The 22,877-nt window shown below is 38.4% G+C and overlaps 1 protein-coding gene across 3 annotated transcripts; it reads left to right on the plus strand.

Annotated features, from left to right (window-relative positions):
* Window positions 1–1,526: 1,526 nt before the first annotated feature.
* Window positions 1,527–20,633, plus strand: RGLG3 (Copine (Calcium-dependent phospholipid-binding protein) family). Of its 3 annotated transcripts, none has more exons than XM_077356650.1 (12): window positions 1,527–1,704; window positions 9,856–10,017; window positions 13,131–13,215; window positions 13,342–13,482; window positions 13,569–13,682; window positions 15,071–15,168; window positions 15,255–15,334; window positions 15,412–15,517; window positions 17,957–18,084; window positions 18,171–18,306; window positions 18,386–18,442; window positions 20,385–20,633. In XM_077356650.1, the coding sequence occupies exons 2-12, from the start codon at window positions 9,871–9,873 to the stop codon at window positions 20,469–20,471; spliced, it is 1,179 nt and encodes a 392-aa protein (XP_077212765.1). In that variant the 5' UTR covers window positions 1,527–1,704; window positions 9,856–9,870; the 3' UTR covers window positions 20,472–20,633. The 3 variants fall into 3 exon arrangements, with proteins under 3 accessions (XP_077212765.1, XP_077212764.1, XP_077212762.1); XM_077356649.1 differs by having other exon boundaries at window positions 1,531–1,704; window positions 9,836–10,017; XM_077356647.1 differs by having other exon boundaries at window positions 1,532–1,704; window positions 9,827–10,017.
* Window positions 20,634–22,877: the final 2,244 nt, after the last annotated feature.

Raw genomic sequence — 22,877 nt, forward strand, 5'->3', positions numbered from 1 at the left:
CTGAGAAATACTAATAAGAGATGAGAAGAGGTGTTTAGAAATGCTAATAGAGAATTGATAAAGAGATTATTATTATTTTTTCTATTTCTCTTCGCCCTTAGAGACCCAAGATTCGGGACTTGGTTAGTCACTACAAGAGAAATAGGGTGCGAGGCGAGCACTGAATTCGACTGAGGAATGATCATAACAGCTCAAGCTATAAACCGAGAACTGAGCTTGGCTCAATCTTAAAACCTCATGGGGTTGAGCGATCCTTGGGCGAGGGCAACCCACGCGAGGGGTGCAACTCGGTTTGGGTGGGGTCGAGCTTTAGCTAAAATTTTGAATTAGAAACAACCCGAGCCGGCCCAATTTTATGGTAAAAGCTCAAGCCGAATTCCCAACAATGAGTACTTCTGCCTCGTAAGAATCTTCTTTTGGAAATTGGTCATGCAAATGATTTTATATTGGAACATTTTCAAAAATAAAAATATATAAATCATTAATCTCAACACTATCCTTACTAGTTAAGAATATAAGATAAGGATTAGAACTGAAACAAGTACTTCCATTAATGAATTGAATTAAAGCCTGAAAAGTAGCAGTCAAATTAGGACTTTTGTGAGTCATCCCGTGGGCCAGCAAAAACCCATTGAGTCAATCCAGCCTTGTGTTACTTCATCAACCAATAAGAAATTGGTTTAAGTTGATTCAAGCGAGTTATGAGTAGGATCAAGCTCATGGGCCTTTTAAGTGGTGAGAAGTGGCTAAAAAAAACAAGGGAAAAAGTAGATCGTATTTTGATCCATGACATTTGAGTCCAAAACTCATTTTTAAACTCAAAGATTTAGTCCCTCTGTAGAGGGTTAGGATCAACCCTCTGAGATTTAGTCCCTCTATAGATTGGACGGTTAAGATCAACATATGAAAATGATTTTTGGAGCACAACCTATTTAGGCTTCGAGTCTGTGACCCATCTAATGGACGGTTTGGATCATCCTATGGTGCGGGCCAAACCTTACTTTTTAATAAGGTGAGGAGTGCGATCATCAAAATATGGTAGGGCTTATAACATTTCCCCTCAATATATTGAAAAATAATTTGCTATGTTATTCAAGAGATACTTAATAAAGTCATAGTACACCTATATAAGTTGAGTCAGGTGTTGCGGTTCGGGTTTTTTCTTTAAACCCTACCCTACCCTAGATTGAGCCAGGTTTTTGAAACTAAAACCCGACCCTACCCAGGACCCATGATTTCTAAATCCGACCCATGTTATTCTCGGGTCGACCCAAGTTACACGTATTCATGAACAAAAATGAACCGTGTCAGAGATCTGGGCCAGAGAAGGGATAACAAAGACTTAAAGGTAGACTTCAGTGTTTTGGGGGTACAGTGGGGCGGATGGAGACCATTAGGAGCGAAAAAAAAGCTAACTTTTTCATTAAAATACATCATCTTATAAGAAAAGGGCGCCGCCAAGAGACCCGCTCCTTTGTTAAAATGATCTCAGCCATTGATTGGGATAAAAAAAAAGCATCTTCAAAGATTTAATACACAAATCTAGGGTAGACGTGCAAGTTAGTGTTCAATTTCACGTGGGCTTACCTCGTAAAGCAAGCAACATTCTATACAGAGGGCTAAAACTCACTCTCTCTGTCTCTCTCGGAAGAATCGCGTTGAACTAATCGGACCGGGGTACTTTTGATCCGATTAACCAGCCAGGTCGGGAGTGATATTTGTTTTAGATTGAGATATCTATTTCATTTCTGTTTTCATGGCTTTCCTTTGATTTTTCTTCATCTCTTTGCTTTTTTGTTATCTCCAATTTTATGTCTGGTTGGTAGGTTTTAGACCCACATGGGATCTTTTTCTGTATTTTGTGTGTAATCTTGCCATCTAAAAAAAAACCCAGATTCTTGTTTGTCTGGTAAATGGATGCATTCAGCTACATTAAATTTCTTACGTGCCTAGATGGGTACCACTAGAATGAAATTTATCAGATCTTATATGATCATTGGATTACTTGGATGGTAGATTTGGCAGGTAGCGTAGATTAGTCAATTAGGTACCTCTAAGAAGATCAATCACGCTATGAACCGATTTGGGTTCGTAACAAAATTGGACTTATAATTCGTCTAGAATTGTTGTTGTTACTCTGCAATTAAGATTTTATCCATTTTACTTATCTTATATATAATTGAAAAGAGAAGGAAAAAATCTTCTTGCTCTGACGTGATATTTTAAATTTTGATTGGTGCATGGGTTTGTATGATTCAGGTGAATTTTTATGATGGTGGTTCTATAGATGTAGGTATGGTGATGTAGTGACGGACATCTGATTTTCATCGCCAAGTCGTCCAAGTAAATTGAGGACTTCATATTTCTCTTGAGAAGGATGATAAATAACTGCCAGCGGATCAAAATGCTATGTCATTTGATTCAAATAATCTTTAATAATTCATAATCTTCTTTTGTAATATTGAATTCCTAGCTGAAGCTTTCATGTGACGGGTTTCAGGATTTTGACAAAATGAATGGTTATCTTGGTTATAGGCATATCCAGGATTTTGGGTGAAAGAGAGAGAGATGGAGGAGGGAGGGAGAAATGATCCAAGAGACAGATGTCAGATAGTTATTCATCCACGTTAGCTTGATTCAATTTTGACCCTATGATGTCATTCACAAACTCCTTTGACTCAGGTCAATGAAATACTCATCCCGCCAATCATTGCTTCGCTCAAGTAGACCTTGCTTTTCCTTAGGTGAGGTTTTTTCCGAATATGAGTTTTGAAGATTTCGTTTAGATGTTAAATGGCAGTTAATAAAGTAAAAGATAGAAAATACAAACAAAAATGAGGGACAGTGAACATGGTTTAATGGATTTGCTTCAAATGAGATGAAAGGATGATCAACAAAGCATGAAATGTGAGAAAGATAATGAAAGAGAAGAAAAAAGATAAGTGGGGTGGGAAACATAAAGGATAAAGGCTGATTTAAAGATTTAAGTAATAGGAGTTCGAAAGAAATACCTCAATCTGCTGTAACATATGTAAGATCATGATCTTGTTGTTGCAATCTTGCTTGGTACCATATGAATACGTTTAATGCGATGGAGCAAGGAAGTGGGAAGATGAAGAAAATATGCTGTTAGCTAGAATGAAAGGGATTTGGTCACTCAAAGGATCCTTTGGAAATTTTCATCCCTAATCGAGGATATATAAGTTGCCAACATTAAATATATCAATGACTCTTAAGAAGATCAAGATGCCCCTATCCATTGGATAAACAATGGAATACAGAATCCTCTAAATAAGCAATCTGTTTTAAGATGTGTAAGATCACGATCTTGTTGTTGCAATGCCTTGGTTGTTATGGCAAGTGGCCACAAGCCTCGCCGTAACTGTGACTCTTGGGGAGGGCAGATGTTATGGGTTTCCATAACGTCTGCGCATTTAAGGAGGGCATAATCGAACTGCAATAAAACCATCTATGTATATGGTGATTTTGTGGATGGCAAGTATATCCAAGAAAATAAACTTCCAGGTAGCAGTTCCTATGTAGCCCCCTTCCTGAACTTCATTCTGTTCTTCTCCCTTAACAGATTCCTATATTGGTATCAGAGCCTTTACATTCTCAGATCTGGTTTCTTTTTTCCGACGATCCTCTGAAGTATAGAGGACCACATTTGTTTATTTTTCAGCAGCACGTGAATTCTCTGGGTTGCCCATATCGAAGGATGCCATTTGTAGGTTTCCTCCCATGATTCCGGGGACAACCTGAAGCTACCGATCACTTCGATCCCGAAGCTTCTATCTTAGAGACTGAGAGCATCTGGGTTGTGAATGTTCACCGCAATTGAACTGGAAAGTGTCAGAATCCGGCATGGGCCGGCAAAAGGTCACACTCCCTTTTTTTTGCAGAATCGTTTTTTTCTGGGCACACAAACCAGTTGCAGTGTCAACTTGAGCATGACGCACTCCCTTAACGACTACGGTGGCAGTTGTCGTTTGCCCATGGGATGGCATTGATCTTGGCCCGATCGGAGATAGCTTGGACAATTTCCATGGTCGATTGTGTGTGGATCGGTGGCCTCTGTTTCCGGTGAGTGCGACTTCCTGGTAGCTGAGAAAGGAATGGCGAGGGTCTCAGACGTCGAGTTCGCGGTGGATATATGTCTTGTGTGTGGGTCGCGAAACGACATCATCTCCCATCAGGTAAACATAGTCAGTTAGATGAGGACTGGTTTCAACTATGAGTTGGTATAGGACGACATCCATTAGCTTAGAAATGCATTTCATTCACATGGTATAGAAGAGAGAGGAAAGAGAAATTAAAAAAATAAGAGAAAAGAAAAGGGTGTGAGAAAAGTAGTGTCATCCATTGTTTTGTCACCACATGGAGGAGACAACTCTAACTTCCCAAACTCAACTCCCTCTTCAGCATTCGAATGATGTGGCCCTCCGACAAGTAAAGATGCTCGTAAAAGGATCCTATCTCCGAAGATACGGATTCTTGATCTTCCACCTTAACTCACCGAAGATTGGATCCTGTTATTACTGATTAGCTGTTTGCAAACAACATATTATTTGTTGCATATTTAGGAATTGATCAAAAGGCTTTTCAATAACTTAGATCCTTGATTGGTATGAGGTTTCTACTATATGTGTATGTGTGTATGGAGAGCATGATTTTAACTTTCCACCGAAACCGACATGAAACGACCGCAATGTTTCCATTTCCATCCCCACCAAAATGAAACCCATACCGAAACCAAAACCGTAAGTGCATTAGTGGTATATATTTCAATACTCGTTGTATATTCATATTTATATAGATTGCATGTGAAATGTGGTATATTTACTATTTATACATATTTTTTTGGATGGTTGCAATTTGTATTCAAAACAAACGGGAAGACCAAGGAGGTCAACCCAGAACAGCAAGAGAAAAAAAACAAGAAAAGAAATAACAAGAAGAAGAAGAAATCAATGTGGCAGAAAATTAAAAAAAACTCCAATCCTTGCTTATGAACCCCTTCCCTAGCTAGCCGATCTGCAACGCCATTGGCTGCTCTTCTAATCTGCACGAATAAGGGAGACGAGCCGGCCGACTACTCGATCATGCGTCTCATAAAAAAAGCGAGCAAATCTCCAGAGGCGCGGGGGGGTCTAAGCCAGCGAATGACATCGAGGGAATTGCCCTCCCAATACAATAATCCCCTGATGCTCGGCTTGAACCTCTGCCTCGAGAGCATCTGCAATCCCTATAGGCCCTGAAAAAGGCCCAAATGATATTGCTCCTTAAGTCTCTAAGGATGCCTCCAATGCCAGCCAGTCCGGGATGACCCATACTAGAGCCATCAAAGTGCCTTGGTTGTTATGACAAGTGGCCACAAGCCTCGCCGTAACTGTGACCCTTGGGGAGGGCATATGTTATGGGTTTCCATAACGTTTACGCATTTAAGGAGGGCATGACCGAACTGCAATAAAACCATCTATGTATATGGTGATCATGTGGATGGCAAGTATATCCAAGAAAATAAACTTCCCGGTAGCAGTTCCTATGTAGCCCCCTTCCTGATCTTCATTCTGTTTTTCTCCCTTAACAGATTCCTATACTGGTATCAGAGCCTTTACATTCTCAGATCTGGTTTCTTTTTTCCGACGATCTTTGAAGTATAGAGGACCACATTTGTTTATTTTTCAGCAGCACGTGAATTCTCTGGTTTGCCCATATCGAAGGATGCCATTTGTAAGTTTCCTCCCATGATTCCGAGGACGACCTGAAGCAACCAATCACTTCGATTCCGAATCTTCTATCTTCAAAACTGAGAGGATCTGGGTTGTGGATGTTCACCGCAATTGAACTGGAAAGTGTCACACTCCCGAATCCGGCATGGGCCGGCAAAAGGTCGCACTCCCTTTTATTTGCAGAATCGTTTTTTCTGGGCACACAAACCAGTCGTCGTGTCAACCTGAGCATGACCCACTCCCTTAACGACTACGGTGGCAGTTGTCGTTTGCCCATGGGATGGCGTTGATCTTGGCCCGATTGGAGATAGCTTGGACAATTTCCATGGTCGATTGTGTGTGGATCGGTGGCCTCTGTTTCCGGTGAGTGCGACTTCCTGGTAGTTGAGAAAGGAATGGTGAGGGTCTCAGATGTCGAGTTTGCGGTGGATATATGTCTCGTGTGTGGGTCGCGAAACGACATCATCTCCCATCAAGTAAACATAGTCAGGTAGATGGGGACTGGTTTCAGCTATGAGTTGGTATAGGACGACACCCATTACCTTATGCATTTCATTCGCATGGTATAGAAGCGAGAGGAAAGAGAAATTAAAAAAAGAAAAGAAAAGAAAAGAGAAGGGTGTAAGAAAAGTAGTGTCATCCATTGTTTTGTCACCAGATGGAGGAGACAACTCTAACTTCCCAAACTCAACTCTCTCTCCAACATTCGAATGATGTGGCCTCCGACAAGTAAAGATGCTCATAAAAGGATCCTATCTCCGAAGATACAGATTCTTGATCTTCCACCTTAACCCCACCAATCACCGAAGGTTGGATCCTATTATTATTGATTAGCTGTTTGAAAACAACATATTATTTGTTGCATATTTAGGAATTGATCAAAAGCCTTTTCAATAACTTAGATCCTTGATTGGTATGAGGTTTCTACTATATGTGTATGTGTGTATGGAGAGCATGGTTTTAACTTTCCACCGAAACCGACATGAAACGACCGCAATGTTTCCATTTCCATCCCCACCAAAATGAAACCCATACCGAAACCAAAACCGTAAGTGCATTAGTGGTATATGTTTCAATACTCGTTGTATATTCATATGTATATAGATTGCATGTGAAATGTGGTATATTTACTATTTATACATATTTTTTTGGATGGTTGCAATTTGTATTCAAAACAAACGGGAAGACCAAGGAGGTCAACCTAAACAGTACAACGAGAGAAAAAAAAAACGAGAAAAGAAATAACAAGAAGAAGAAATCAATGTGGCAGAAAATAAAAAACTCCAATCCTTGCTTATGAACCTCTTCCCTAGCTAGCCGATCTGCAACGCCATTGGCTGCTCTTCTAATATGCATGAACAAGGGAGACGAGTCGACTACTCGATCATGCATCTCATAAAAAAGGGAGCAAATCTCCAGGAAGAGAAAGAGAGGGGGGGGGGGGGGGGGGGATTTGAGATCCTCTAAGCCAGCGAACGACATCGAGGGAATCGCCCTCCGAATATAATAATCCCCTGATGTAGAACCTCTGCCTCGCGAGCATATGCAATCCCTATAGGCCCTGAAAAAGGCCCAATTGATATCGCTCCTTAAGTCTCTAAGGACGCCTCCAATGCCAGCCAGTCCAGGATGACCCATACTAGAGCCATCAAAGTTTAATTTTAACACAGCGGAAGATGGAGGTAGCCACTTTTGGACAATAGAGGACCAACGCTCAGCACTGAAGCAAATCTCCTTCCAACCTTCCCATAAGTCTAAGGCCGATATGAACCTAAATAGGGGGAGGCTTCTCACCCATGAAATAGTCAGGCAATAACTTTGATGAATAAAAAACAAGTTGACTTGGTAACACCTTCAAACACTCTTGTATTCCTTTCTTCCCAAAGGACGCACAAAGTTGCTAGAAGAATCATATCCCGTAGAACTTTACCTTTTTTTCCTCCAAGGGACTGCCGACCAACCTTCTAATAGGTTAGAAAGCTTGGTAGGAAAAACCCAAGAGATTCTTAACCTGGATAATATGCAACTCCACACCTCTCTAGCTACTCTCCAATGACTAAAGATGTGATCGACTGATTCCCCTACTGCTATGCACTTGGCACGGTGGTCAACTATCAACATCTCACGCCGTCTAAGAAAATCCACGGTCTAAATCCGCTCTCGGATGGCGGCCCATCCGAAAGTGCAAACTCTCGGAGGAGCTTGGATCTTCCAAACTTTAGCTTCAATGGGGAGCACAGGGCAAGGCACAAGGTTTTTGTAGAAGGATATTTATATGAAATGTAGTGTGTACATAGTTATATGAATTACATGTGAAATGTGGTATGTACTAAATTATCAAATGCGCGACCGCTATGTCACTAAGTGTTCAAAGTTTTTTTTTTTTTAATGTAAGTGTTCAAAGTAATTAAACCATTATGGATGGCTATCGTGCTCATGTGATGGTTTGTAAGTGTGTCTTTGTGTTTATTCTAGTAATTCTGGGATACTTGGGTGTTTTGGACTGAATTTATGTGGGTTAAACAAGGGCGGAGAGGAAGGTGATAGGCTGAATGTGGAGGCGGAAAAGAGGGCTGCAAAAGAAGGAGCAAAGGGCCGATAGGTGTACTGATTCTAAGATGGACCAAGGATGGGTTCGTAGATGGGTGTCAGACAACAGAAACAAGGGGCTAAAACAAGGGATTATTGAGTAAGATTAATGGCTACAAATAAGGGAAACCAGCACCTAAAATTAGGGAGTGAAATATGTAGGGATTTAGCATGCAACAGGTGGCTGTTTCTTATTTGGAAACACCGGAGTGAACCCACGGCAAACTTGCAACTGAATGGAGGCAGAGAAAGGATGCTTCGTGGCAATAAATCTTGCCTAGAACAAGCAATGTTGAGGCACCGAAGCAGGTAGATGGCTGCTGGCTACGAGTGAACAAGGCTTGAGGATAAATCAAGCTTGCACTGCGACAAGCTATAGAGGAGAAAGAGCAGCCACAGGACCAACCCAAGATGGCCTCTGTTACCGCACTCACAAGAGGAAGAAGGAAGCGCACGGTCTTGAGCAACACAACACAAAATTAAAGCAAAAAATTTATTCCAAAAGTAAGGTGCTCTCGTATTCAATTGTTCCCCTATTTATAGAAAAACAAAGCAGTCTTCTCATTACAGTAACAAATAAAAAAAGAAAGTCTTTTTTCTCTCTTGGTTGTCCAAAACCACATTCTCTAAAGAAAGGAAATCCAGTTCAAAACTCTTGCCACCAAGACTCCTATAGTCTTCTTTCTCTCTTGGTCGTCCAAGCCCACATTCTCTAAATAAAGAAAGTCCAATTCCTTATTTATGTAAAACTTGCCTCCAAGACTCCTATGCTAACATTTCTTTATATGATCAATCTCCTAAAAAAACTTATCATTCCTAAAAAGACTACTCAACTCCTACTTCTTAAAGGAAAGCAAATATCTGCCGTCTAAACTCAATGAGTTTGTATCCTCTCCGTTCTCCTAACAACCTTAGAATGATCGGTCTTTTGAAGATACTCTTCGGCAATCTCGTTACTTCGATCTTCACTCTCAACCGTCGCATTGTCGATCCAAGCATCCTGTGGCAACTCAATGGATTCACAGAACTCTATTGGAGCCATTGTTGTCCATTACTGCTTACAAGGATTGGTTCCAACGGGTGCAATTAGAGAATTATATGTGGATTTATATCTATGTATTTGGACATGCATCTTTTAACTAACTTATTTCTCCATTGCTTTCTATTTTATGCTCTCAAATTCCGTAAACTGTTTTTTTCTTTTGAACATTTGCATAAACAATCAAGTTTTTTGAGAATTTAAAGAAAACATTTATAATTAGGATATTGTTTTCTCTTCAATGTAATCTATGAAAACATATATAATTGATTAATCCATGGAAGCACAGTTAGGATATTGTCTTCTATCGTGCTTTCTATTGCTGCATAGGTATCTCACGTGAAGCATCGTTTTGCCAAAAATTGTTACCATGCACATTTGAGTAAATAATTGCATTTAAATACTTCAAAATGACCAGTTTGGATAGGGTATATGCAGCCTGTAAAACTAACTTATTTTCGTGTAGTTTTGACAGGGTTGTTTTGTTGATTTTAGTGGACAACTCTAGGTATGGGAAATAAGGAATCTGTGGAAGATTCCACTCCCGTCGAGTATGTGCAACAACGCTCTTTTGAAGTTGGGAGTTCCATGGTTCCTAGCCATCAGAATATTCAACAATCAATGTCTATTGCTGATAATTTTAGCTCCCTTGATGAGGTATGTGGAATAATTTGTAGATGATGTTTACCATTCAAATTTTTTTTTGTAGATGATGTTTATTCTAATAGAAGCTCTTCAACTATTGAAAGCATGTAATTGTTGCTATTAGCTATTGTTGGAGTCTTCCTTCTTCTTTTAACTCATTGATCGCGCACTTTGGAGTCATGTAGCATATTTTAAAAGGTAATCCAAGAAAAAAGGGAAATACCACAATTTACACCAACAGTAAACAATTCCATATTGTCACACTTTGAAGACTAAACTATTCAGCTCACCTTTTTAACGCGGAGGTGGATAGCAGAATCGGAAGATTAAGGTTAAAGATAAGATTCTTGGGTGATTAAAGGGAATCAAGAAGTGTAGTTCAAGATTTAAGAGGGCTGTTGGGTGATGTATTCAAGAATCAATAATTAATAAGAAATCAATTGATTAAGAGGTGAAGGGGCAGTGGGCTCTTGAGTTGGTTGGGAAGTCAAGGGGTGAGGGAATCAAGAATCAATATGGGAAAGATAAGGGCTTCTGTTCTGCAGGTTTAAGGCTGCTGTTAGGAAGGAGTTTTGGGTTGAATTGGTTGATGTGTGGGTAGTAGCCTTGTAGGTTTAGGTGGCTGAAATAGTTGCTGTTTTGGTGGGTTTTGGAAAGGCTAATTTATAGGAAAAGATGGCAGGGATAAAGGTTGGTTTTGGGTGAAATTGGATAAAGGAGAATTCGGCTAAACAAGAGTGAATGCGTAGCTAGAATTTAGGGAGTTAGGTGCCTAAATATTTGGGGCTGTTTGGATCGGTAAGAAGGCTACTTTGGGAGACGGCATTTAGCTCATAAAATGTAGGAGAAAAGGGAGATTTCGGGTATGCTGTTATGGAAGGCTTCTGGGGACTGATTTTTATCACCAAAAGGATGTTTGGGCATGTAGTGTTTTTCAGCAAAGCAAGGCTAGTTTGGGTGGTGGTTTAAGAGAATAAGGTGGAGAAAGATGGAAAATGGAAGATGGAATATAGGGACTGGATTGAGAGAAACTAACCTGAAGATGGATTGATCTTGGTTCTTTAATGGTTGAAGATAAAAGCAGCAGATGGCTTTTTTGGCAACGATTCCGGTAACCAGTTTTCCGAAGGCAACGACTGAAATTTATTTCCAAAAAAAACGATATCAAATTGATTACAAGAAAAGTCTATTTATAGACTTGCAAAGATCAATCCTAAATCAACTAAAGCAATGAGAAAATCTACTCCTATTAAAACTCCTAAAAATTCTAAAAGATCTCACAAATCGTTCAATGCTATGTTTCCTACCGAACTCAAAAAAAAATCCTAAAAATTCTCTCTTCAAATTCGTCCAACTAAGAAAACAAAAATAAAGAAACAAGAAATTCCTTTTAAATGTAAATTCTTGAAGGTAGTAATTAATGTGGGCCGTTAATCTCGTAATCGTGCGAGATGCACCTGCATCACTTTTTTCACCTTATGTGCATGGGATATATTTGCATTGTGGATAAATGGTAACAGGCCCTGCATTTCACAAATGATGCCCCCATGTGTGTGTTTGATGGATTGGGTTTCATGGACAAGACCCTACCCTGGGTTTCCTTGTATTCACACAGTATTTGATTTTAAAAAAATTTCCTTTGTCGCTAAAGCATGTCCCTTGTCAATTGTGCATTATTCCTCTAGCGATTGCAAGGAGTCAAAAGATGGTTCCAAGTATTTAATCAATAAAATGTCTATGAATTTAAGTCATTTTTTATTTTTCATTTTTTTTTGGAAGATAAAGGAAGCTGTGAAATGGGTTTCTAATTTTTTATTTTTCATTTTTGTCCCTTCTACCATGTTAATGATGTCTAGAGAAGGGTTTTACACACTAAATCCGACCAATATGACTGTCAGGGCAAATTTATACAGCCGTAGATTTAAAACTCTAATGGCATGACTAATAAAGTATCTTTTGTCTTCTGTTCTTTACCCGCAAGCTGTTCCCATCCACTGCTGGTGATGGAACCATCTAGTTTTGACATTAAGTGGAGTAGGAAAATGGAAGCTAATGGCATGACTAATAAAGTATCTTTTGTCTTCTGTTCTTTACCCGCAAGCTGTTCCCATCCACTGCTGGTGATGGAACCATAGCCTAGTTTTGACATTAAGTGGAGAACTCCGGAAAATGGAAGTTAATCTGGTCAGCTCGCATATGCCAGAAAGTTACTTTTGCTATTGAAAAGGCCTATAACATAGGTTGAGCAAAAAAGAAAAAGCTTGATGTACCCTTCTAAGAATTGCATTTCCTGTTTTTTCGTTCACAAAAATAAAAGAAAAATATTGTACAAAATATTGTAGAAAAAAGGTAATGGGATGCTAGGTTCAGTTTGTTAGATTTTTTTTAATGGTAAAGATATTCCATTAACGAGGTTCAGTTTGTTAGATACTTAGATTAAGCACTTAAACAATCCCAAAATAGTCTAAAGGACAGATCTATGGCTGAAATTATGAGATTAAACAAGAAATGATTAACATGAACGACCGTAAATAAACCATCATCAAGAGAAGATAGGATAGTAAATAGAAAATATGAAATTCAAGTACTTGAAAGAAAATAGGTAAAATCCAGCCTAGCTCCATTCCAATTCCACGTTTTGGAGGAAACAACCAAGAGGAGAGCTGTTTCTTTCTTCTAAACAAAATTAAGTCAACAATGAAATTCGTGAGGTTTGATTCCTCTTAAAACCATCTTTACATAATTTATGGTAAAAATTCTATAATACCTTGTAAAGCCACCTTTGCATAATTTAAGGTAAATATTCACATACTACCCCGCACTTAAACTCCTATCTTGTCCAACTACAATAGCATATTAAATAAAAGAAAGGCTACATAGATTAAATAAAAATATGTCTCTTATAATGCTACTTTAGGTTAATGTGGGCTATGGCCCCCACCCAAGACAATATTTGGTCAGCCATGGCCTGTGCATGTGTCGTATACTCATGTAGGAATACCATTTATATGATTGTTGATATTCAGATTTTTTGTTACTTTCTCTATTGACGTAGGCTCAATTGCCGTTGCTCATGTTCAGGTCTGTCGCAGAATAAAAAATTGTTACTTGTTTCCCATTTACAGGTTATTTCTTCCCTAAGAGATTCAGGCCTTGAGTCATCAAATTTGATTCTTGGTATTGACTTCACAAAAAGCAATGAATGGACAGGTGATATGATCGGTTTCAATATTCCTTACCTGTAGCTGTCGCTCCCTTTGTAAATCAATGTTTAAAGATTGAAGACATTCTTCTCTTGTTAGTTGAGGAAACAACGTTAACCTTTAATGATTGTAGGTAAGTATTCGTTTAACAGGAAAAGTCTTCATGCAATTGGTGGAACACCTAACCCATATGAGCAAGCAATTTCTATAATTGGGCGTACACTATCTCCTTTTGACGAGGACAATTTGATACCGTGCTTTGGATTTGGTGATGGTTAGTGATTTTCTACATTTATATCTGTAAGACTGATTATGTTATTGATTTTTTTTCAAGCTATTAACTCATTCTTTTTTCGGTAGCATCCACACATGATCAATATGTATTCAGTTTTTTTCCGGATCAGCAATCCTGTAATGGTTTTGAGGAGGCTCTTGCGCGATATAGAGAGATTGTTCCACATTTAAAGTTATCAGGTTTGTGGAGATAATCGCCGCTCCCTTTTTCTCTTGTTCCATTTTATTGACCATTTAATCTGAACTTTACAAGTGTTTCCAGCTTAACATAAATTGTCTGATTTATAATTTATATGTCTCATTTAACTTGTTGCATGATTTCTCAATGTGTCTGTTATTGTGCATTAAGCATAACGATTATTAGTATTTGATTTTTCGTTGAAACAACAAAGGAAATTGTTATATTCACTCATCTTTTATCCCATACTTAAATAGTTACCATCAAAACGAAATGGAGAAGTGTGAAAAACACTAAGTAGAAATACTAGGATCCAAGTCTAGAGCCTACTCTTTGTATAATGATTAGACTAAAAAAGCTTGATTTCCACCTTGTATGCTAGGAATTTCTTCAATGGTGCTTGGAAGGCCTAAGCTCCATGAAATGATTCCCGGTTTCTAGTCTTGTGTTCAACAAGCTCTATTTTAAGATTCTATGCTATTTATTTGAAGGGTAAATCGTACGATTCGTGCGATTTATCCAAACTAAGTTTTCTGTAAAAGAAACTAGGACCTTCTTTTGAAAGACCCTTTCTACATTACAAGAAGCCTGTGGAAGCTCTCTCACTAGAAGGAAGAAGACGGGGGAAGAGTAGGAGTTCGAACAAATCAAACCAGTCAAGCACAATGCATTTGCTTGAGGGCATTACTTACATGGAGGTGGGGAACGATTATAATGAGGACAACACCGACGACTCTAGTCTTTTATGATTTATATTTTTCATTTGATGTTTGAGACTTTGAGAATTGATATGATCTTGTTTATTTTTTTATTTTTAAGATTATTATCCAATATGTATGGGTTTGGATGAGAAATAGATGATTAGTATGTGTAAGTTTTTTAGGAATCGTATTATGTTTTTAAGTGGCTAATCACAGTAGTTTCTACTTGAATTGATGAATTTGCATGAAAAGAAATGAATAATTGAATATTTTTTATTCTTTAATTTGTTTGTATTTTTATTATATATTTATATATTTTTGAATGAATATTATGATTTACGATACAATTTACGATCTGACACGATTCGACCCCTATTGAGATTTACAATTCGATTCCGATTTTCAACACATTGAGTACCCATATGTATATGTTTCAGTGTGTGAGTGTGTGTGTGTGTGTGCAGCAGACATTGTAAATTTTTTGGGGGCAGTGGTGAGCTAGAGAATATTCATTTTCTTTTTAACTTCTCATCTGTTCTTGTGATAACTTCTCGTCTGTTCTTGTGAAGAGCCTATTTGGTTCTCATCAAGCATAATTGTATGCATAGATGAGTCTGTGCATATCCGCAAAGGCTTAATATTTATTTCACCTCCATCCTCACATTCATTTCATGAATCTGATTGTCCAGGTCCCACGTCATTTGCTCCAATCATTAATGCATCAATTGACATTGTGGAGAAAAGCAATGGGCAATATCATGTCCTTGTAATTATTGCTGATGGGCAGGTTAAGAATTTTTTTTTTTTGCGTGATAAATTTTCCACTCTCTCATACTTCTATTGACACTCTTTTGCTTCAATGACTAATTATAGGTTACAAGGAATCCTAATATGCAGCCTGGGCATTTTAGTGCCCAAGAACAAGCAACTATTGATGCTATAGTCACAGCTAGGTACAACATTGAATTTTGTTCAGATTTTCTAAGACTCTTTTCTTTGCTGACTTATTCTGATGCATTGTCTTATTCAGTTACTTTCCTCTCTCGATTGTTTTGGTTGGTGTGGGTGATGGACCATGGGATTCAATGAAACAGTTTGATGATAATATTCCTCAAAGATCATTTGATAACTTCCAGGTAATTACTTTTCAAGATATATAGTATTCGCCTCTCTTTATGTTTACATAAAGTGAAGGTCTTATCTCACTACTATCTTGCATGTGGCCACGTGCGTCATCTACACCATTCTAGGCCATATTTTCCTTTTTTGGGAAATTAATATTATTTATAGACCTCATGGATTAATTTTTGGGGTTGGTTAATAATTAACAATTTACCATACTAAGAACCAAGGATTTAAATTTCGGTTCCGGTTTCGGACATAGCCAAAACTGAAATTTCCAAGAACCAAATGAGTTGGCTTTTCCTATAGAGAAGGAAAATTCTAATGGGTCATCTGGATCTAGGGAATAATATTATGTAAAAAATAATCCAGCGAAAAAAAATTCCAGGCACTAATAGGATTGAAATTTTCCTAGATAATGGAGAGAGCATTCATTCTTGGAAAAATAATTCCATGGAAAATGAGTGGCAATGATCCAAACACTTGAAAACAAACTTCCCTGCATCCAGACAGCCCCTAAAATTTCAAAACTGAGAACGAGTTTAAGAGAAAAATTGTAACATTCTGAAACTGCTCACTCATCTTCACACTTGCTCCTCCCCTTCCCAACCCAAAACCCGAATCCTCACTTCTACAAGTCTTCTTGTCATGACGACCTCGCAAGCACCAACAATTGACGATTGAGAAAAACTACTTGGCACACGTGCAAGAAGGGAGAACGAGAGTAATCTTCTCCAACAACCGTGAGAGAGAGAGAGAGAGAGAGAGAGAGAGAGAGAGAGAGAGTGACTCTTCTTCTCTTTTGTTGGAGGTGGAGGCTATTCTTCTCTCTTCCTATCCTACTTTTACCTATGGGGGAGGACTCTAGCTGCCCGCCGACCCCCCAGCCCAAAAAAAAAAACACACAATTTTAAATCTTCTCATCAAAAATTTGTCCTCGATAGTATTTACCGCGTTTTAAAACGAGAAGGTCAAAACACGGGCAAAGCAAATCCTAGTCGACTCGGCACGACGCGGCTATAAATTGGGAGAGACAAACGAGTTTTGAATGACTTTGTAGAACAAAATGCGGGCTCGGACAAGAACGCAGCCAATGCAAAAGGGAGTCGACTCGGGGGGTCAACGATGATGCGGGGGAGTTTTGAAACTATGGGTATTTTAGGTCCCTTCATATTTAAAAATAAAAATAAAAAAGCCACGTTTTGTGCAGAAAGGGGAAAATGTCAAGCTGTGCAAAACCAAAAAGGATAGAAAAGGGATGAAGCAACTAGGGGTGGACATGGTTTGGTTCGAACCGGCCTATTTGGTTCGGTTTGGTTCTGAAAATATGTGGTTCGGTTCTGGGTCCAAAATGTTGGAACCGTTGGTTTTCGGTTCGGTTCTAGGTTTGGGGTCCTGGGACCCATAACTGAACCGAAGATATATATATATATATATATATATATATATATATATATATATATATATATATATATATATATATATATATATATATATATATAATGGGATTTGCTAGCCTCCTTCGCAGAAGCACCTTCACACTCCATCCTTTGCAAGCGATGACAACATATGCGGTTGTCATCGCTTGCAAAGGACGGAGCGCGAAGGAGGCTAGCAAATCCCATATCAAATTTTAGATTTTCAAACTTAAGCAAATATGAGCCATTAGATTGAGTGAGGCTAGAAGGGAGTGTTAGAACTAATTGTTTTTTTTTATTATTATTATTATTTTCATTAAAAATAAGTGAAGGGGGGGGGTTGAATTTGGAAGAAAGGCGAGGCTGAAAAAATAAATAAATAAGTTGGGTAAACCCAGAACCGAACCGAACCAACCCGATTAAGATCGGTTATGGTTTGGTTCGGTTCCAGATTTCCATGGTTCGGTTCTGGTTCCCGATATTGGGAACCATAGGGATTGGTTCGGTTCTGGAACCCGAACCATGTCCACGCCTAGGAGCAACCATGGAAAACCCAAACACATGAAAATGGGGAATAAAGAGTTCAACTCACACCTCATGTCTTATCTCTTCGCCTTACATAATCCACTTAAAGCCAAATTACAAAAAACGCCCTTATGTATTGTACATAAGCCAATGGGCATAAAAGACTATTCCTATCAACTTATATACATACTTAAACTAATGTAAATACAAAAAAAAATGCATAATTCCTCCCATACGGCTTATATACATCATGTCCTTTTTCCGACACTTCCCCTCAAATTGATGTATTGGGTCATTAAGCATCAATTTGCAAATCAGAAATTCATGATGGGCTTGTGTCATGGCCTTCCCGAAGATGTTCGTTAACTGATAAGCTGATTGGACATATGACCTTTGGATATTCGCAACTTCTGATTAATAACTTCTAATTCAGTCTTAGATTAGTCTTGTTATGCTAAATTGCTACTTAGTATTGTGCTTTCCTCTGATTAACAACTTTTGCGTGTGCAGTTTGTCGACTTCACAAAAATCATGTCCGAGAACAGGGATACAGCAACGAAAGAAGCAGAATTTGCTCTTGCTGCACTCATGGAAATTCCATTTCAGTATAGGGCCACCCAAGACCCCAAGTTTCAGGGGTATGTCTATGAATTACTATTTATTTACTCTTACGAGTTTCATGATTTGAAGAATACTTACACATGAAGTACTCATATCCACACAGGAAGCGCATAAAAAGAATACCAGGCCCAAAGCCCTTTCCTCCTCCACGTGAAGTAATTGACCATGATAATGCAGTCAGCACATACCCACACATGACAAGCTTCCAACAAAGTGACCCTAATACTTCCATGGAAGAGGTATGTATCTTGTTAATCACACTGCAACTTGATTTCCAATTTGGTACATAGCATTGAGAAATTGGCTGTTAATTTCAAGGTCTGCCCGATTTGCTTGACAAATCCAAAGGACATGGCATTCGGATGCGGTCATCTGGTAAGCATCTATTTCAATTTATACCACTTGTGCATACAAGAGAATTTCTATAGTGCCATTTAGAAAACCATAAATCCACATGGCATATATCGTATGAAGCTATGCATATACGTGTGTTTGTGTGCATGTGACATCCTAATAGGTTCTAAATATAATATACCTAGAAGTTCATAACTTTGTGTAGTCATGTAGGAACCTTCCTGTTTACTATATACAGAGAGAACAGACAATTTAAGGAGTGGCATTCTCGCCTTTTAATTTGATGTCCTCATTAATCTATACTATATACAATATGTAATTAAAGGAGAAAGAGAGACGAAGGAAGTTAGTGCGAAGCTTTTTAATTTGATGTCCTCATTAATCTATACTATATACAATATGTAATTAAAGAAGAAAGAGAGACAGAGAAAATTAAAGCAAACAAGAAAAGTCATTTGAGACTCGACGGCTTTTTCATGTAACACAGTTAAATCCCACATTTAGATCAACCTCTATGCATATTCTAGCTTCATCCATCCTCATTTCTTATCTGGTAGGAGAAGAAAGCTTGAGAACGCGTCCTATAATCCGTACTAAATATTTCAGAAGATACTAATTGTAAAAGAGCAACAGTATTCCAGGATAACTGATCCAGCATGGGGCAAAAGGAGTTTCTTCACCTGGTTTGAGTGGTGGATTCCGCTTGATGAACCAGAACAAGTATTCCTTGATATATAGGTGGTCCTTCATCCATACGCAAGAAAGCCTCTTTCATTACCAAACCTGGTAATCAAATGATATTGATCCATCTCACTGATGACAAAATCGCTTTGCAAATTCAAGATCTTCTTGATATGTTCTTTGATAACAAAGACACGAGGTCTTCCACAAGCCCATTTGGCAACAATCGTGAACCTGAAAGGCTCCACAGCCTTCTGTAGGTCTTCCTCACTAAGATGTAAGTATATAACACTGGATCACTCGATAGAGTTTTAGATATAGGTTTAACACCAAGATCCACCTCCAAAAGCGCATGGACTCTAGACAATTAATTTGAAAGTGAAATTGCAGAACTGTGATCACATGGAATGGAACTTATGTGATGAGTAGGATGGGTTTTAGTAAAACTTGGATAATATCTCAAGATTCTCAACATAAAGTTTCTCCATTGTTGTCAATTGTGGTCTGGCGTCCAGGGGCGGAGGCACATATAGCATGAGGGGGGGCCATGCCCCCCCCCCCCCCAATGACCAATGCGGGCGACTGTAAGTTAGTCCGGCCACTGCAAGGGTAAATTCCTGGCTCCGCCCCTGCTGGCGTCACTGAAGCTCAAGGAGGGATCAGGTAAGAGGAATCCCTAAAGCCTCTTTCTTTCCTCATTGGCTGTGAAACTCTATTTTATTGTTTGGGATTTTTTTTATTCTGCAAAGGAGATTCACATTTGCCCCTAGTCCCTAGTATAAGGTTCCATTGCATTTATACCATATATGATCACTATTGTTCTTGCACAATTCGGCTTCGATACTACAAGAAAGATATGCTATACTGCTTGTTCTCCTCAATGTGGAATATTGCTCCTTGCAGTTAGCAATTCGCAAGAACATTACAACGACTCCATTTAATAGGATATTTATGTCCTAAATTATACGAGACTCTGAATAACCAATTAACTGGTGGGCTTATTTTTGTTAGATTTCCATGATTGATTATGTGTTGGTTACAAATTTCATGTTTTATAGGGAACTGGGTAGGCTTATTTTTGTTAAGACTTCCGTGTTTGATAATGAACTGGGTAGGCTTATTTTTGTTAGATTTCCATGTTTGATTATGTACAAGTTATCGATTTCCATGTATGATTGTTTAAGGTAACCTTCATGCATTCTCACTGCCATCAATACTGGAATTTGATTAACAAAGTGTAACGACTACTAATTACTATATCAATTGTCTTTTTTGTGCTAAGACTTGCCAGGACTGTGGTGCAACATTATCAGCATGCCCGTTGTGCCGGACACAGATCAAAACACGCTTGAGACTCTATACCTCTTAGAATAAATGGCATCTTTGTTGATGGAATTTAGTTGGGATTCCCATAATTATGCTTGAAATAAGCTTTTTCAAAGCATGTACATATATGTGATGTTGTTCATTTGTAAATCTAACAGTTAATTTTTATTTTGACTAAAACAGTAGCAAGGTGTGTTTAGAAACAGATTGAGCTTCTGTTTGAGGTTTGTACTTTTAACAAAAATAGAGTGTGTCTGCATTCAATCAAAAGAAATTTACACTCATGCATTCTCTTCTGCTCCTTTGATCAAAATACTGTGGTGGCTAGAAATAGGTTAATGATATCTGCACTCCCTTGCTTCAATAATGTCACTCTTTATTTTAAACTTCCTGTTTGGATTGCAAGAAAAAAAATTCTGATGGAATTTTTTTTTCCGGGCCCTGTTTGGATTGCAAGAAAAACATTTCTGATGGAAATTTATTTCTCTGGAAAATTTATTCCTTTCAAAATTTAGAGGGGAATAATACGATTATGTTAATTTAGAGGGATATTATCATAAATTGAATGTCCTTTCAAAGAGAAGTTGAATAAGGTTGGTTCATGCAATCTTTTGTAGTGTGTCAAAAATTTATGGTGTAACTGTGCAAGTCCTTATAGCCTATAGTCTAGTATTTTTTCAAAAGGTACTGTAGGGCCCACTTTGGATGAACCAAACCGTTGTACACAGCATAAGCAAGTTGTCCCCAAAAACTCATTTCCATAGGATGATCCAACCCTCCAATATGGAGGGTTCCTTTATAGATTGGAGGCTTGGGATCATCCTATGGAAATGATTTTAGGGACACAGCCTATTTATGTTGTGGCCCATCAAATGGACGGCTTAGATCATCCTATAATGTAAGCCGTATTGTTTTTTTTCCAAAAAAACTGCACTGTTACGACTGTATATACTTGCACCACATAAAATCTCCGCACAAAAAGTCATCATGTTTAAAGAAATTTCCAAATCAGGTCATGCTATCAATTTGTGAAAAAAATACCCATGGTAAATTTTTTTTGACTCACTAAAGACTAAAATGTACTTACATGTGAAAAGATGAAAATTACCTTCTTAAAAGACTAAAATACCTTCATGCTCAATGATATGTTTTTGATAGGGTGGGTCCCACCAACTCAATTCAACCATGCGGGGGCTCCATTTTGCCTGTTTTGATTGGATGCGTCTCACAATCTCCCTCGGAGCAGATATGTATGGTGGGGCCCACAACTTTACACTTGTTTGATGGGTTTGCTCGTTTTTTTACACTCACGCATAAGAAAGCTAGTATATATATAGAAATGATACTCACACCCTTGATTCAAAACTTGTATATATATAGAAATGATACTCACACCCTTGATTCAAAACTTATCATTGATTGTCATGGGTATTTTGGTCTTTTTACAAGGTAACTTTTAGTCATTTCACATATAAGGGCATTTTGGTCTTTTCAAATTAAGTAAGAAAATTCACCGTGGGTATATTTGGTCACAAATTGATGGGATGACCGGATTTGCAGAATTAACTCGAACGTGATGGTATTTGCAAATTTCTGTTTGGTTGCCAGGTTTTTTTTTTTTTATTCTTGGGACTTTTGTGGGATTTCCTCCGGAAACCCACGTTTGGTTGGTGGGCCCAAAATAATCCCAGGAACCAAAATAACCGGGATACTTCTAGGACTTTTTTTTCCCCACCAATCTCCTTGGATTTTTTTTTCTCCCACATAAATCCCAGGAAAAATAAAAACCCAGCAACCAAAACTCCTGTGGTTTCTGACACATTTAACTTAACCCCCTAATGTTTAAAAAGTTACAAGAAGACCCCATGTGGTTTCAATTTGTGGAAGGTAAACCCCCTCAGTTGACGGTTCATCCACAGATTGAAGAGTTAGGATGATCTGATGGAGCTGATTTTTTAGGCACACCCTATCTATGTCAGGGCCAATCAAATTAACGCTTTGGATCATCCAAAGAATGTGGGCCCACTGTGTAGTAGTGTTTGGATTCGGGTATGGGCCCACATTTTTTGGATGATCCAAAACGTTCATTTGATGGGCCCTGACAAAGATAGGGTGTGCCCAAAAAATCAGCTCCAACAGATCATCCTAACCCTTCAATCTGTGGACGAACGGTCAACTACGGGGCCTACCTTATACAAATTGAAACCAGAGGGGGTCTACTTGTAACCTTTCTTAGCACTAGGGGTTAAGTTGAATGTGTCAAAAACCACAGGGGGTCTAAGCGTATTTTTTTCCCTTTCTTTAAACTATAAGAATTTTTTTTGCAAATAAAGCAGAGTAGAAGAATTCTTCTGCAAAATCCTCCATATAGAATCCGAGTAGGCAGAGATGATGATCGTTAGTAGTGATTTCTGATGATCAAAATTGGGTCCCAGTTAGTGGATCTGTA

The sequence above is a fragment of the Tasmannia lanceolata genome, unplaced genomic scaffold (genome assembly GCF_043159265.1).
Source record: "Tasmannia lanceolata isolate RefF3 unplaced genomic scaffold, GAP_Taslan_0.1 ptg000016l, whole genome shotgun sequence".
Classification (NCBI taxonomy): domain Eukaryota; kingdom Viridiplantae; phylum Streptophyta; class Magnoliopsida; order Canellales; family Winteraceae; genus Tasmannia; species Tasmannia lanceolata.

What these genes read in the sequence shown, in the direction of transcription:
- RGLG3 (XM_077356650.1), top strand. Translation starts at nt 9,871, where the DNA reads ATGGGAAATAAGGAATCTGTGGAAGATTCCACTCCCGTCGAGTATGTG. An exon ending in AAAAAGCAATGAATGGACAG is followed by an intron (nt 13,216 to 13,341) that starts GTGATATGATCG and finishes TAATGATTGTAG; the next exon opens with GTAAGTATTCGTTTAACAGG. An exon ending in TCCACATTTAAAGTTATCAG is followed by an intron (nt 13,683 to 15,070) that starts GTTTGTGGAGAT and finishes CTGATTGTCCAG; the next exon opens with GTCCCACGTCATTTGCTCCA.